This window comes from Cydia amplana, chromosome 25 (genome assembly GCF_948474715.1).
Source record: "Cydia amplana chromosome 25, ilCydAmpl1.1, whole genome shotgun sequence".
Lineage (NCBI taxonomy): Eukaryota > Metazoa > Arthropoda > Insecta > Lepidoptera > Tortricidae > Cydia > Cydia amplana.
The window spans coordinates 7139964-7157144 of record NC_086093.1 but is presented as its reverse complement, the minus strand read 5'-3'; the positions used below and the strand labels follow the sequence as shown (position 1 = coordinate 7157144).

General features: G+C 39.2%; 1 protein-coding gene across 2 annotated transcripts; it reads right to left on the bottom strand.

Moving 5' to 3' along the window:
* Positions 1-665: 665 nt before the first annotated feature.
* LOC134659608 (transcription factor SPT20 homolog) lies at positions 666-13373 on the bottom strand. 2 transcript variants are annotated; one of them, XM_063515286.1, is made up of 10 exons: positions 13368-13373; positions 11875-11955; positions 10606-10668; positions 9344-9449; positions 6690-6827; positions 5783-5937; positions 4950-5007; positions 3397-3515; positions 2135-2221; positions 666-743 (listed from the first exon to the last, which is right to left on the bottom strand). In XM_063515286.1, exons 1-10 carry the CDS (start codon positions 13371-13373, stop codon positions 666-668), a joined length of 891 nt encoding a protein of 296 aa, XP_063371356.1. The 2 variants fall into 2 exon arrangements, with proteins under 2 accessions (XP_063371356.1, XP_063371357.1); XM_063515287.1 differs by lacking the exon at positions 10606-10668.
* Positions 13374-17181: the final 3808 nt, after the last annotated feature.

Genomic DNA, 17181 nt, shown 5'->3' with positions numbered 1-17181 from the left:
TTATCTAAGTACACAGGTATGGTCACATAAGAAATATATTTTAAAATATCTCGCCTATTCCAAGGAAGGCGGACTTTGACAAGACTTTAACGAAAGCGATAAATCGACTGATATATTATAAATATAAAGTCATTCACAGTTTAGGACACAGTCATTAAATATAAATTTAAAAATATACTTGGCATGACAATCTCTGCCAGTCGAAATTGCCTGTGATGCAAAAAAAACTTATTGTCAACAAGATTTTTTATATGCATAGATTGCGTAGTTAAGTATATTACTTTGACTTTTAATTTTTGAGAGTTCCTTGTGTTGCTCGATTTCATCTTAATTTAGTAGTCACTCAGACTCATTTCAGAAATTCGTCAGTTTTCATAGTAGCAAAATACAACATAGTTCAGACTCTGACTCTGAACTTCAGAGACTAGAAAATTTAACAGTAATTACAAGTTTAATCTTAGTGTGACTATTATTTAAAGGTTTCTACAGACTACAGACAATGCAACAAATGGCATGCGATTTTAGAGAATTACTGGTTAAGTAAGAGAATCCGTAGAATCCTTAGTAGTCTAGCAGAGCTTTTCAGCCGATCACTACACGATCGTGCATGTATTGTATTGAATTAATACCTATAATTTACTGCCTATGTTTGTGTAACTAACTGGTTAACCCTGGAAGGAGAAGGCAAATCCTTCGCCGAAGTTGTGAGGCCCGCTTTGCACTTCGTTCTCTTGCGGACGATACTGAAAAGAAAAAAATACATGAAAAATGGGAATTATTAAAATTAAATGGTTTCATGTTTCGGCAACCCATGGGCATAGAGAAAAAATACATAGAGTGCTCACTCCATACATCAGTTTTAGTACCAAAAAGACTATTAGCATCTAGCATCGAGTAGCGGAACTATCAGTACTGCTACTTGACAATAGATGTAGCACCGACCGGAAAGTCTTATGCTGTTGAGATAAGACTTTCCGGTCGGTGCTACATCTATTGTCAAGTAGCAGTACTGATAGTTCCGCTACTCGATGCTAGATGTAGACACTGAAATTAATAGTCTGAAGTGATGTATGGAGTGAGCACTCTTTTCTTACTATATTTCTCTATGCCCATGGGCCCGAAACATGTCGCCAATAGCGACTAAAAATTCAAGCGAGTGAAAGCGTTGCCGCCTAAACAGTTTAAAATATCTCTCACGAAAGTTTAATCTCGATTATTAAATGGTTTAATAAGGGTTATCATTTCCGCTTCCTGTATATGATCATTGTCAAGTGGGCGCTGTTAATTTCATATATAGAGTGACGGTTTAGTATCCTCCTAACGCCCAAGGTCCTCCTATAGTACCTATTCAGTTCGATGTAATTTAAACCATGTTCAATTGGAACAGAGTCGCTTTTGCTTTGTTTCGTTCAATTTTCAAACAACGCAAAATCAACTCTATTTCCTACAGTTTAGGTTCAAATTTCAGTGGCAAATTTTGGATGTGTCGTTTGTATGGCTGGGCCTTAGAAGTATAGTATGCCTTGCCGATATATCTGATGGCGACTGTACATAGTGTACATATATCCTCCTAAGGCCCAACGAAAAATTGAGTATGTAGTCAGTACGGCCCGTAGTCCTACCAGTACTATTGTTTTATACTCAATATCTGGGTGACCGAGCTTCGCTCGGAAAACATATAAAAACTCGAAAAACCGCTTTTTCCTAGAGATAAGACCTAGCTAGATCGATTTTTCGCCCCCAAAAACCCCCGTATAGCAAATTTCATCGAAATCGTTAGAGATATATATATATATATATATATAATTGCTCGTTTAAAGGTATTAGATTCAGACCCAAGTACTTAAAATACTTTTTTTTATGTTATTGTACTTATACAGCATCTTGTACAGCACTTTGATTTTTTTTTACGAACTTGTTAAAGGGCTCACAGACAAAACAAAACAGTCCTTTAGAAGTTCGTACACGCCAATTTCGGTAAGCGCAAAATTTGAAATGGGTTTTCTACATATTAAGTCCTACTGGTAGGACCGTGGTACGCTATGACTACACAATTGTTGTAGGAGCTGGGTCTGAATAAGAAAGTTAATAAGTACTATGGGTAGGACCTTGGGCCTTAGGAGGATATAGTTACCTGTCCGTCATCTTCTTGGCCCTGCGCCCTCCAACTCTGAGGATAGTATTGCGACGCCGTCGCCCTCTGTTGACCGCCCTCGCCACCCTACAAACAAACAGTTTACAATAATCATTAAGTAATCATTTTGTTATTTACGTTTCACAAAAAAAGGACTGGCATGGATACGAGTCTTTATTATTTCCCAAATATTTTTAAGCCATAATGTATTGTTTGCCCGCATTTTCGTTAGTCATAATTCATTTGGTTCAGAAACGCGTCACTTTTCAGGATTGCCATAAAATAAACCTAACCTAACCTATCTATATAGATAACCTGTGACCTAACTAAAATCCTGAAATGTTAACGGTTCCAGTTTTAAGACTAATGATAATATGACAAACAATACAATATGACTGGGAACTTAATGGGAAACAACGGGACCCCCATGGATACATTTAAATCAATCACGCAGACAAAATAAAGCGGTAAAATAAACTAGAATAAACACGGTATCAACACGTAGTAGCGATGAATTTTTTTAAGGATGACTCATAATACTAAATGTGACGTTATCTATGAAAAGGGACCTTATTGTCGATGGCGCTTACGCCATATTAACATACATCGGGGTTTTGGGTGCGGGAACGATTTCGTGTATTTATGTAACTTTGTTTATAGTAAAGTTATTAATTACCAACCTATGAATAAAAAACTGTTACTAAACTCCTATATACCGCGGTATTCGGAAAACAAGATCCGTTCTAGACTAGAGAACGATACGATATGTACTAGATACGTTGTAGTTTAGATTTCAACTAGTTATCTTTTGCAGTTCAATTCGGGCAACAAATGTCACGTTAAAATATGGTAATAATATCTTATTTATTTTATTTTATTTATTTATCTACATATCTTGTGGAAATCGTTCAAGAGTATCTCCAGAATCGCACAAGTGTCAAATTTGACAGGCAAGATCTTAAACATATCGTTGTCGCATCTTGGTGATGTCTAATAGACATCTAATAGATGTCTAGTTCAAAATCCGCATCGGGCCCCTAATGTGCTTAAATTTTTTTAAATAGTTTTTGTTTTTATAGTTATTACCAATTTTTTGTCTGTATGAAACCCCGATGTATGATAACGATGCTCCGATAGTAATACAATGTCGCGTGACGCTGTGCGGCGTAAGCGCCATCGACAATAAGGTCCCTTTTCATAGGTAATGCCCCAAATGTAGTCCTAGAAAACGCCTGGCCTGTATAAACAGTGGGGGGTCTCACATTATTCTGCTGCCAGTTTGTATTCTGTTGCTGCTGGGGTTCTATCCGCTGCTGGTTGTACTGCTGCTGCAGGTCGTATTGCTGCCGTTGCTGCTGGTACGCCTGCTGGTAATGCTGGTCTGTGGACAATGAATAATGCAGGTTATTACTAACCTAATCTTATGAAAGGGTGCTTATAATAGTTTTTTTTTTAGCATTAGAAAGAACTTGAAAGATGGTGAGCGATTTTGACATGTCTTGAAAAACACTTTTTAAAAATCAATAACTATTACTTATGAAACACATTATGAAAGCAGAAGACTATAAAATATCGTATTAGATTCATAATTGTTACATATTTGAGCGTTTTCCAAAAAAAGTGTAGGTACATTTCATTCATGTCTTCAAAAGTATGGACTTCTTGGGCTCATTTTACTCAGAATCATTTGTACATTCACGCCTCATACATAAAAAAATGTGTCCAAAAATTTCCTTTCCTGATCGTCACATTCTTGTATGAAATTTGTATTTTTTTATTTGTATGAACGTGACGCACTGGAAAAAATTTTTTTCATACAAAATTTTGGGACACATTTTTTCATGTATGACGCGTGAATGTACAAATGATTCTGAGTAAAATGAGCCCAAGAAGTCAATATTTTGAAGACATGAATGAAATGTACACTTTTTTTGGAAAACGCTCATTTACCGTAACTTATTTTTAAAATGTGTTTTTCAATTAAAAGACACATCAAGATTGTTTACCTTATTTCTAATGCTAAAAAAAAAACGAAGTATAGTAATAGTTTGTTTTTTTTTAGCATTAGAAAAAAGGTAAACAATCTTGATGTGCCTGTTAATTGAAAAACACACGTTATAAAAATAAGTTACGGCAAATATGTAGCAATTATTAATCTAATACGATCATTTATATTCTTCAGCTTTCATAAACAATAGTTACTGATTTTCAACAAGCGTTTTTCAATTAAAAGACATGTCAAGATCGCTTATCTTCTTTCTAATGCTAAAAAAACGAACTATAGTACTGATAGCTGAGACGTAAGGTATACAGGATGACGCTAAAACGGTCCGGGCCCGGGACGTGTCTTCCGACACTTCTTTTTCTATGACAGGTGAACACGCGGTGCTTTCATAGATTTAAAAGTATTGGGCGGGGTCCGGGCCCGGACCGTGTGGAGGTCACGGGATTCGACACTGTATCAATTAATTTCAATTTCATTTCTAATTCATTTATATGTAAAAAATATCAATAGATATTTCCGTAGTGCTTTTCGAAGAGTGAAATAATACAAGTGAGGAAACCAATGCTTATTATATATCTGAGAAGAAATTCAAATGAGTGTGTGTATTTTTTAAGTAGTGTGAAGTGTGTGATATGCTTTGGGCAAACGTGGAGACCACACTCTCTTAAACCTATACAAATATAGAATGGGAGGATGCTTATAAAAGTTCAGCAGTGAGACATTATAGCCCCGATACCGATTAATGTTATTAAAACGTGATAATAAATAACTTGTTGATGATATCATTGAAAATTGAGTGGGATAACTCACCAGAAGTAGGCGGTGCTACTGGTTCTGGGCTCTTCGGGAGATGGCTGCCTTCGAGGATCTGAAAGACAAAATGTTTTATTACCTGTTAGCCTATAAAAGGCGTGTACCGACGAATCGTGAGTGAACGGCTATCGAAGGGTGTCAAGTAACCCATCAGACTTCATGCATTACGCGCTAAACTCCATTAGTCAGGCAAAAAATCTGCCAGTGTCGACAGCAGACCTATTTTTTATCTACATACTTAAAAGAAGATACTTTATCAATGAGACATGTCGGCTCCGTTACAGAGTTTCAATAAGTATTACTAGATATCAAAAAAACTGTACACGAATTCCGCAGTTCTAGACAGGGGTTCCGCCAATATCGAGTGAAAAACCCCAATATCAGTTACTTATCTTGAAATAGTTGCGCCCTCTTGTCTCGAGTCTGAACACATTCCATTAAAGGAAGTGCTGTACATCCTCGACAGAGTCGCAGATATCGCAGTTGGGCGACTCTGCTTTCCTCATCAGATGAGCAAACATATTTAACGGAATGTGACCGGACCGAAGCCTGTGAGCAGACCATAGATATAAACTATTGGCAAGGTGCAAAGTCGGTGGAGAGAGAAGTGGCCTGATCGTCACAAACATAGGTAATCTTATGGAATCTTCGACATTAGTACTAGCGGTAGCTGCTTGAACTAATTTTACTCCATAAGATTTAACGTAGAAAGTTCGACAAAATGAGGGCAGTACCAGTCGTGCACCTAGCGAATACGAAGTAATATAATAGGTCTATGGAGCAAACATTACATATAACCTCTTAATACAAAGAAAAAGATAATTTCCTACCTGGAAACCTTCCTTCCCAGCTCGGTACTTCAGCTTGACTAATTGCCCGCTCGGGTCCTTGTACTGGTAGGCTCCCACTCGGGTGCCGTCGGGTTCGATCTGCTCGCCAGCGGCCAGGCCGTTGTCGGAAGCGTACTCGAAACGGAACGCGCCATCTGTTGAGGACAAAGCATAATGACAGGCTGCAGAAAACCGGCAAGTCTCTCAAGATAATGGGTGCTAAAGTTTACAATAAGATTCCTGAGGCAATTAAAGACGTTGACACCGAACGTCAATTTATAAATAAGCTAAAAATGTATTGTCTAATGAAGGCTTACTACACAGTAAACGAGTTCTTTGATGAATGAAAATACCTATAAAAATACATAACTGACACTGACATCATTATTAATTTATTGTTTTTAATTAATTATTAATGTTTTTAATTTTAATTTATTGTAAATTTTATTTTATGTACGGACTTAATTTGCTGTTGTATTATTTTTTGAATTGATATTTAATTGAAGTTTTATATACCTACTATGAAATCATTAATTGTAATGCACTTGAATCCCATTGTAAATATGAACCCATGTTGACAGTGTATGATCAGTACCAATAAATAAATCTATCTATCTAATATGTTATCCAAATGTGAGTAGTTCCATTTGAAATGAAATACATGTCATATTACCTATGCTAATACCACAGAATAAGTAATAGTATTATCTGTACTGTGTGTGGTACCTGATGTAAGAGCTGAAGGTAGGGGCACGGCTCTGGTTGGAGGGGGGGGGGGGTACCTGATGTAAGAGCCTGCTTGTGATGCAAGATGGCGGCTTGCTGTTCCTTTGTCAGCTGGGGGCTGAAGGAGGGCCTCAAAGGCTCTGGTTGGAAGGGTAGGAAGGGGGAGGGGGGGGGGGGTTACCTGATGTAAGAGCCTGCTTGTGATGGAGGATGGCGGCTTGCTGTTCCTTAGTGAGTTGGGGGCTGAAGGCGGGCCTCCAAGGCTCTGGTTGGAGGATCGGCTGCAGGGGCGCTGCGGGGGCGAGCGGGCTTGGGGAACCTGGGGTACAATACAGGATAAATGACTAGAGAAACTTTTATAACACTTTAAACTCTCGCGTATTGTACACATAATTAATGACATTAACGGATCTATTGCAGAATGTAAATTGCAGTGCCCTTGCAGGGCTCATAGCTGATCTTGTTTTGTTGTACCACCATGTAATGTACCTTAGATATGAGCGCCGATAGGCATATAGCCGGCGGCGGCGCGCCGGTCAAAATTGGTCGGCGGCGGCGGCGAATCGGCGGCGTGGCCTTGAAACACCTTCGATTAATGAAAAAAGAATTCAAACCAAAATTTTACCGAAAAAACATGTTTTTGCTGTAAGAAAGTTATGAAATAAATGCATTTTTTATTTTCAAGGATAATTTATTGAATAATGGTACGAAAAAAATTGATATCGTATAAACTGTGGATGCGGAGGCGGTCTTAATCTTGGCGAGGCTCTGGCCAGAAGATCTTAACGAGGCCCTTATCTTTTCTATAAGTTAAAAATTGCGGATTGACTGTATCAGGGAAACGTCTTGTCGACAGTCCAAAGAAAATCGAGCTCCGTCATTAACCAATATCGATTCAACAAAACCGATTTATGTCAAAAAGTGAGGCCTAACCCCGAGCTCCATGTAACACCGAAGACTTGATTTCGACGCCTCCCAATGCGAGGCCAGAGGATGAGCTGCAGGTAAGCATACAGCTAAGAATCGAACGCCAAGTGTAAGCTTGGCTGACGGCCGAACGCCTGGAGCGCCGATTGCGGCGCGCTTCTTTGCGAGGCCGAGCTGCAAGAGAGCAGAGTGAGGGCGCAGGCCGATAAAGACTGAAGCCATAGTGTTAAAGACCTGGAGCTTTCCTGCGGGCGCATTCGTGCGACGCCAAAGGCCGAGCTACAATGGAGCTAAGATCGGATAAGCACCAATGCTCAAGCGTTTTAAAACAGGCCGAAAGTTGAGCTCCAAACCGGGCCAAAAACTTGCAGGTTCAGATAGCGGCTTAATTCCATGCGAGCAATGCAAGGCCAAAGATTGAGCTGCGAGAGAGCAAAGCTTGAAATTTGAACAGTGGCCAAGTTTAATTGAGACCCGATTCCGACGCCCTTCCGTGCGAAGCCAACGGCTGGACATTTGGACGTGGAAACGCTTAATATCTCAAAATTAACCCCATTTAATACCTTTTAAAGAAGTTTAACCATGCTTGCAATGGTTAAATTCGCGGTAAATGACGGATGGTTAGCTGGCAAAATTAGTTATGCATTGGATCGGTAATCCAAAGATGTGGGTTCGAGACGTTCGAGTCTCACGTTAGCCAGAGTTGATCACAGTTAATTTTTTCATTGTGATTGACATATTTATGTCTAGTGTATAATATACAATCTATAAATTGTAATGTGGAACGTTCCACAATAAAAATGGAAGGAAATCAGTATGTTTATTACAAGCATATTGATGTTAAAATTGAAATAATTTCGTTTCCCCAAGACTAGTAGCGCGGTTACTAGACAGATAAGTTTGCATTTGCCTTCGATATTTTTTAATTATATGGGCCTAAAATACCTTTTGAATGCCTATAAACTATTCGAAGTGGCCCGTTAATGATCTAAACTCGATTAAAAATATATTATCTGATTCCGAAAGTAGTAGTAACTACCAAGGTCACGCCGATGCCACGCCGATAGCGCAGCGTCGGCGGCGGCGGCGCGAAAATTTTGTCGGCGGCGGCGGCGCGCCGGCGCGGCGCTCATATCTAATGTACCTATGAAAGCAATAAATTACTGAATACTGAATACTGAATACCTTATGCTGGGACGTCAGTCTTCGTTGGAAAAACGGTAAAATAATGAAATTTAATCGCGTTTGACCCGTTAATCTATCTACCTATAAACTATCTAGATATTAACATATATAGTTAATAACGTAAAAGGTATCTAATACCTTTAAACTAGCAATTCTTATATATTTATATTTTCGGGGATCTCGGAAACGGCTCTAACGATTTCGATGAAATTTAAAGTTCAAACTTCATTAATATGTACTTTACGATTGAACGGCCGGTCGATTTACTTGTCATTTGAGAGACAGCGGACCAATTCGAACAATGCTTATAACGATCGATACTGCTACGATACCGATCTGCCAGTGTCAAAAGTGATGTTTATGGTAGAAGAAATTACACTTTTGACACTGACAGATCGGTATCATACCGGTATCGTATCGGTATCGGTCCGGCCCGGGAGTTTGGTACTTCTGTGAGAACCGAAACAATCGAGACAATTTGGTTGTGGCAGGCGTGTCTCACTCCGCGATTTCGTCGCTTTGCTACAGGGTAGCTAAAAGTACATCCGTTCCACACCAATTTTGGGGAAAGCCATAAGCCGCGCGTGGCGCTGTCGCCACCTAGCGGCCATATCTGTGCTGATCGTAACAGACGCGTTTTGTTAGAGAGCGAGTCTTCTGTACTTAGTACTATTATTTGTTCTAAGGTTGTGGTAACATGTTTCAAGTAGCTACGACACTAACCTCGCCAGTCTCGCTCGTTCACGGCTGGTCTCCAGTTCTGACTCGCCTGGGGATCCACGTCGTTACGCAGGGCCGGCGTGAACATGCCCTTTTGGTACGACTCCAACTGTTGACAAAAGTTTCATTATTTATTTATTTTTTCTTTTTTTTTAAGCATTTATTTAGTAACAAGATAATTATATACAGTGGTATTACTAAAAGAAATTAAAAAGTAGCTTAAATCTAAAATAGGCCCTTGAGGCATTGTACCAAGGATGCTGGCGACATTTCCTCGCTGTATCGCAATGCTGATACGTTGTGCGAGGTAGCCGCCAGCTCTTCGGTCACCAGTTACGTCAACCAGACGCTTCGCGATTTCTGCGAACAACTTATGCGCGCTGGGACCCCATGGACCTAGAGTTTCGACTCCAAATGGTACACAATGATGGTACTCTCTACCGAGGCTATACATTATACGTAGGCTATAAATTATACGTAAAGTAAGGTTTAATTTTTTTATAATCAAAATTATGAGGGACGGGAGAAAAACATGTGTTCTTTTTATGGTAGGTACATGTTTATGAGTATTTTTGGAAAAATAAGTAGGTAACGCAATAGAAATTGAAAAAGGTTAGTTAAAATAAGAATACGTTTTCTCCATTAAAAATTAATTCGAGGTAATATTTACTTATATAATTAACTAACGACCCGCCCCGGCCTCGCACGAGTTACACAAAACTTTAACAAATTATACACCTAAACCTTCAAGAATCACTCCATTGATAAGTGAAAACCGCACGAAAATCCGTTCAGTAGTTTTCGAGTTTATCGCGAACATACATACACACAATCAGACAGACGCAGCGGGAGACTAGCTTTGTTTTACATATCCCGTACCATGACTCACTGACGGTGTCAAAATTGACATAATTTTATATACGCTATCGAGAACGTAATTTACTTTCTATACATCTCGTTTGCACTAATATGCGAGTACGAGCGAGATGTATAGAAAGCAAATTACGTTCTCGACGGCGTTTATTTCAGTGCCAAACTGATGGTAGCCGTAAAGGTGTAGGTACCTAGTGATTTATCATGCTTGCGATTCTATAAGCTACCTACTCAAACGTACGAGAATTTTCACAAACCAAAAAATAGGTGAAACGACAATGATTTTGAAACCGCATGGCTAGATGTATATTTTAGCAGGAAAACAGATAGGTACCAATAAATTTACAATTTGGTCTGTGTGATAATTAGGACCGAACTTTTTAAAACCTTACTCTGTCCATTTCCTTCGGCATGTTCCATGGCTGGTGCATGGGCTGGAAGAGCGCTCCCCTCACCTGTCACATACATACATACATACATACATACATATTTACATACAATAAGGTATTTGACTGTTGACGGGTGGAAACCGCCGGACAGAAGATATATATAATAAAAAAAATAAAAATGAAACAATATTTTTTCTACGAGTCATCTAAAATAATACTTTAATAATTAATGAAAATTGGTAAGGTGGCGGATAATTCCGAAAGCTGACTCTTACTACAACGGAATATGAGTGATTTCACAATGATTTTCGGTATTACCCGATTTCCGGAATTACCCGAATAAACCTTAAGTATCTCAGAATACACAAAAATGTAGTAAAAAAAAGACATCAACGCGCGACTATTTCACAAATATGCTCATATAGTAGTCGGTCAAACCAAATTGTCACTAAATAAGAACAAAAAAAACTACTCATCCTTTTCTTTTGGGTGCTAGTACTAGTGTAAGACAAAGATAGTATGATTCTCTCTTTCTATGTTTGAAATGAGACAGTTCTTTGAAGAACTATAAATCAAAAACCATGAAATTAGTTGCCCGTTTATCTCTTTTCTACGGGAGCGCTGCGGCACGTGATTGGTCATTTTTAGGGTTCCGTACCCAAAGGGTAAAAACGGGACCCTATTACTAAGACTCCGCTGTCCGTCCGTCCGTCCGTCCGTCTGTCACCAGGCTTTATCTCACGAACCGTGATAGCTAGACTGTTGAAATTTTCACAGATGATGTATTTCTGTTGCCGCTATAACAACAAATACTAAAAACAGAATAAAATAAAGATTTAAGTGGGGCTCCCATGCAACAAACGTGATTTTTCACCGAAGTTAAGCAACGTCGGGCGGGGTCAGTACTTGGATGGGTGACCGTTTTTTTTGCTTCTTTTTTTTTTGCTTGTTTTGCTCTAATTTTTGTTGATGGTGCGGAATCCTCCGTGCGCGAGTCCGACTCGCACTTGGCCGGTTTTTTATAGTTGACTACAGCGTATCCAAAAAATATATTATAGTTGAGTTGGGAGTCGACATGAAAAGTACGCTATTATAATTTTTGGTATACGAAATCTTAATTCAACCATTACAGTCGACTAAAAACAACATTTGCGGTTGTTTAAGCTTCCTTAAACTGGTGATTTCTAATGCAGTTCGGTTCTTAGCCGGTCTTAGGTTGTAGCCGATACCATGGGTTTCCCGATATAGTGGCCTTGGGAAACGGTTACTTACATGTTGTTTAAAGGTCTGTGGCGTGTAGAAGTCGTCCTGCGCGCGCGCCGCCGCCATCACCGCACACCACATGCATATTAACTGTAAACACACATTTGTTAGTACTGTGGAACGGCAATTTAATTTCAATTTAATACAAACTTCGGCTTGGCACCGACTTCAAACATGTCAGTTGCTAGTGCATATAACAATAATATTTTATTTTATCTTTTTTAAATCGGTTTTACTCTTTTTAGAGATTAATTATATTTTTTAAAGAAATTGTCAGATAAATCACCTTTTAAGTTTGGTCGTTTGGTCTACAGATGCAAGTGCAAGTTGCGGAAAGTTTCCATAAAGTTCTATAAATACTCGGAAATTTCATGATAGTTTCACTAGGAAATATGGGAAATTTAAATTTAAAATTGGAAAGTTTCAATTCTCATACAAAAACGTAAGAAATTTTCCGAATTTCTCCTACGTTAATATTCAGAAACATTTCGCAATTTTGGAAAGTTTCCTTAGGCACATCAGTAGTTTGGTCCCTATTCACCCCAGCTGCCGGTAATTTAAATGATTAGTCATAACATGAAGTATAAAATATATGCATGTATTTATATTTAAGTATAAGTTTTTTTCACGTTTTAAAACATAAGTATAACAAAAATAAGGGGATGGGTCTTCTGGCTAGTTTTAATATTTTTTTGCATACAAACATGAACGCTAAATGCACTCTAATAAATTTAAATGCTCATAATTAATGTTTCAGGAACTAATTATATTTCAGGAATATAATTACGAAACTAAGATATTTTCACCAACAGGTATACACATATTATACAGTATTTTTTCACTTTTTATGGCTTGTTTTCTTTTTATGCCTCGTTGCTGGCAAACGAGCATACAATCCACCTGATGGTAAGCGGCTACGGTAGCCTATTGATATAAAACCCTGTTCACTCCTTTAAAAAACTTTTAGCGTAAGATATTGTTCACTTTGTATAGTCAAGTGTAAAAATACGGGTGCATAATAACTTACTCAAAAACATGTCCCATAGTTCTTAACTAGCGACCCGCCCCGGCTTCGCACGGGTTAACAAATTATACATAAACATTTATCTTAAATCGCTCTATCTATTAAAAAAACGCATCAAAATCCGTTGCGTAGCTTTAAAGATCTGTGACGTTATCTATGAAAAGGGACCTTATTGTCGATGGCGCTTACGCCTTTGTTTACGATGCTCCGATATAAATACAATGCCGCACGACGCTGAGCGGCGTAAGCGCCATCGACAATAAGGGCCCTTTTCATAGATAATGCCCCATCTAAGCATACATACAGACAGACAGACAGCGGAAAGCGACTTTGTTTTATACTATGTACCTGATTATTCGCTGACATAAGAGCTATGGGACATATTTTTGAGTTATGATGTGTGCACCCATATTTTTACACCTGACGTATATGTCACATACCCATATTTTTACAATCTACATATAAGAAATCCACCTACCCTCATGGTCACTAACACAGCACTGTACAGAATGTGTGGGCGCGTGATGAAACGCCGTCATATATAGCGTTGCCAATAACTCAGTCGACCGCAAATATCGGGTCGGGAGGGGTCGCTTAACATGAAAGTTAATAACACTATTAAAATACTTTGTACCTACGCAAGATAATTAAGGAAGATGCTAACAAATAATTGAAATCCTTTAGAAGACTACCTATAAAAGAATACCTACGCGTTTACCTATAAAATCTTTGTAGATAGGTAGGTACCACACACACCAAATGTAACATGAAAACCGAACTATTCAACCGAATACGAACATTGAAAAATATGTCCAATATGCAATGATATTATATATATAACCATAGATAGGTTATACTCATACTTGAGGAGCACAAAAAATACTTCCATATTTATTTCTGTGCCTACGAAGAAATCTGTTATTTTTGATTAGTTTTCTCATTACATCCATCTTTATCACACTCGTTGTTAAACATAAGGTCGTCTCTTTCTCTTTCGGTGTGCGGGAGCTCGTTAGCACGTGCACATTTCTCGCTTGTCCAGCCGCGTCTAAAGGGAACTTATCCAATTTGCCACAAGTTAAGCGCTTCAATTTTGGAACGCCTATAACCTATCTTGAGTTATATATCATTGCCAATATGCCGAATAATTACCGAATATTCGACCCATCTCTAGTTTTAACACATATTATGTGTAGTAATATGTAGTACTACCGTACAGAAAGGGCCATTTCCTACAAAACCGAAGTTTGACAGCGATTCAGGGTCGAATCATGATATCCCTTTGTAACTTATGGCACTATCGCTTTCGGCTATTTCGGGTTGTCAAAATTCAAGTCATTATCTTATCTGTGGTCGTGCACTGTCGTGCACGCAAAGGGACGTCAAGTTGTGCCAACCCTAATAATTGCTCGGAGCAATGCTGAGCCGAACGGAGCAATTTGGAATCTATTGGCATTGACCACTCGATTTCAATTCTATTAGTAGAATTTAAATGCCTAGTAGTGGAGATATCAATTAACGAAATACACGAAATCGAGTGGTGGAAATTCAAAAATCGGCCCCCTGCTATAATTTGATACACAACGAGGGCCGCAAAAATATCTGACACGATCTTATTTGTGGAGACATAGGGAGCGTGTCACATATTTTTGCGGCCTTTGAAGATTAACATATAATTGCAGGTGACTGTACCAATGAGTTTTTGCGACCAGTATATAATTTGATATTTACCCGTCGTTTTTTGCTGAAGGAAAACATCGTGAGGAAACCGGACTAATACCAACAAGGTCTAGTTTCTACTCTGGGTTGGAGTTGAGCAGTCACTTTCGTAAAAATAAGTGCTTACTTACGCCATTTCTTGGGATTTGTTGCCAAGCGGATTCCAGGCTCCCATGAGCCGTTAAAAGCCGGGACAACGCGAGGAAGATGATGATGATGCTAAAGTAGAAGTGACCAAGCCCTCCGAAGGCCGGATTGGCTGCGCTTCCGTAGGTATCGATATATGTCTTCATCAGCTTACGCGACTAATGTCCACCACACACCACCCACACACACACACACATGACTAGACCACCTAGAACGAACATCTTCTTCTTCCTAGCGTTTGTCCCGTACATACACTACACGTACACTACATCTACATCGTTTGTCCCGGCTTATTGCCACGGCTCATGGGAGCCTGGGGTCCGCTTCGCAACTAATCTCCAGAATTTGGCGTAGTCACAAATTTTTACGAATGCGACTGCCATATCCGACCTTTCGACCCAGAGGCACAGAATAAATAATAGTACTAAGTACAGGAAGTCTCACTCTCTAACAAAACGCGTGTGTTACGATCAGCACAGATATGGCTGCTAGGTGGCGACAGCGCCACGCGCGGCTTATGGCTTTCCCCAAAATTGGGGCCGAACGGATGTACTTTTAGCTACCTGTAGAAAAGCGATGAAATCGCGGAGTGAGACACGCCTGCCAGAAGGGAAACTAGGTCTTATTTGGATTAGTCGGTTTCCTCACGATGTTTTCCTTTACCGAAAAGCGACTGGTAAATATAAAATGATATATCGTACATAAGTAAGTTCCGAAAAACTCATTGGTACCAGCCGGGGTTTGAACCCGCGACCTCCGGATTGAAAGTCGCACGCTCTTACCGCTAGGCTACCAACGCACCTAGAACGATCTACTTTTGTTTTTCTGCGTGTGTACGCCATCAGTTATATCGGAGCGTCCTAGGTGTTCACAAATATCTGAACGAAGCCTCAATTGTTTAGATGTTAAATACGAGTAACATGTTCAGACATTTTCGACCACCTTGACCGCTCTAATGGCGACTGTACTTATGTACAGTCAATCTGACCTTGTTACATCTTATGACGAAGGAACGGGCATATTTGCATGCAGTCGCTCAACCAGTGCGTTATGTTACACAATGTAGGTAACCTATCGCCAGTACAGTCCGCTACACAAGTGTTTATTTTCCTCAGTATGTATTCTGGCCACACCAACACACCCACTTTGTTAGTAGAAAAAGGCGACAAATAAAAATAAAAAAATAGTATGTACCTAGGTGTGAAGAGTTGACTTACCATAGAAAAGGACTATGCGTCAAAATGGTCCAAAAACCAACAGAAATGAGAGTTAGGTCTTTAGATAGGTATTTCTATGTAATTAATTTCGCTCTATGGCACCAACCGGAATTCCATTGCAGAACCGAGATATTGGTATTTTAGTCAAAATCGTCACCCTTATTACCTAAGCAATAGAGTCCACAGCGGCAAACCATTCGCCGCGCGAACATCTACTCTGCAGCAATTAATTGATTTACTTGGTCCCTATTGCCTAGGTAACAAGGGTGACCAAATTTTGACTAAAATACTAACATCTCAGTTCTGCAATGAAATTGGAAATGTATAATAATTAATAAGTGTTTGAATAGGGATTAGAATGCTCTAGAATGAGTTGAAGGTTTTTGGTGAGACTTGTATATACTTAGTTTTAAATGGGAGGCTGTCCTTATTTACTAATAATATTCTACCACTATTCCTTTCCACTGTACGTGCTGCAAATTAATCGCAAATTGCTAGTAACACAATTACTGAGGCCCGCGATCGACTTTGCGAGCACGCCGCGCTTCAGTGGACATTACAAGATTTACAACCGTTTAAAGTCAATTCTTCCGCACACAACATAAGCATGAGAATACCATCCTTATTGCTAATAAGCGTTGACAGTTACTTTAAACAGCTCGTATCTCGTAACTTGTGTGCTGCCACAGAATAAATAATAGTATATGTACTAAGTCATAGAGAAATAAGTAAGACAAGAGTGCTCACTCCATACATCAGTTCAGACTATTAATTTCAGTGTCTACATCTAGCATCGAGTAGCGGAACTATCAGTACTGCTACTTGACAATAGATGTAGCACCGACCGGAAAGTCTTATCTCAACAGCATAAGACTTTCCGGTCGGTGCTACATCTATTGTCAAGTAGCAGTACTGATAGTTCCGCTACTCGATGCTAGATGCTAATAGTCTTTTTGGTACTAAAACTGATGTATGGAGTGAGCACTCTATGTATTTTTTTCTCTATGACTAAGTATAGAAGACTCACTCTCTAACAAAACGCGTCTGCTACGATCAGCACAGATATGGCCGCTAGGTGGCGACAGCGCCACGCGCGGCTTATGGCTTTCCCCAAAATTGGCGCCGGAACGGATGTACTTTTAGCTACCTGTAGCCAGGGATCGGATACCGGTATTTTTTGTATGGGAACGGAAACGGTATTTTTTCGTT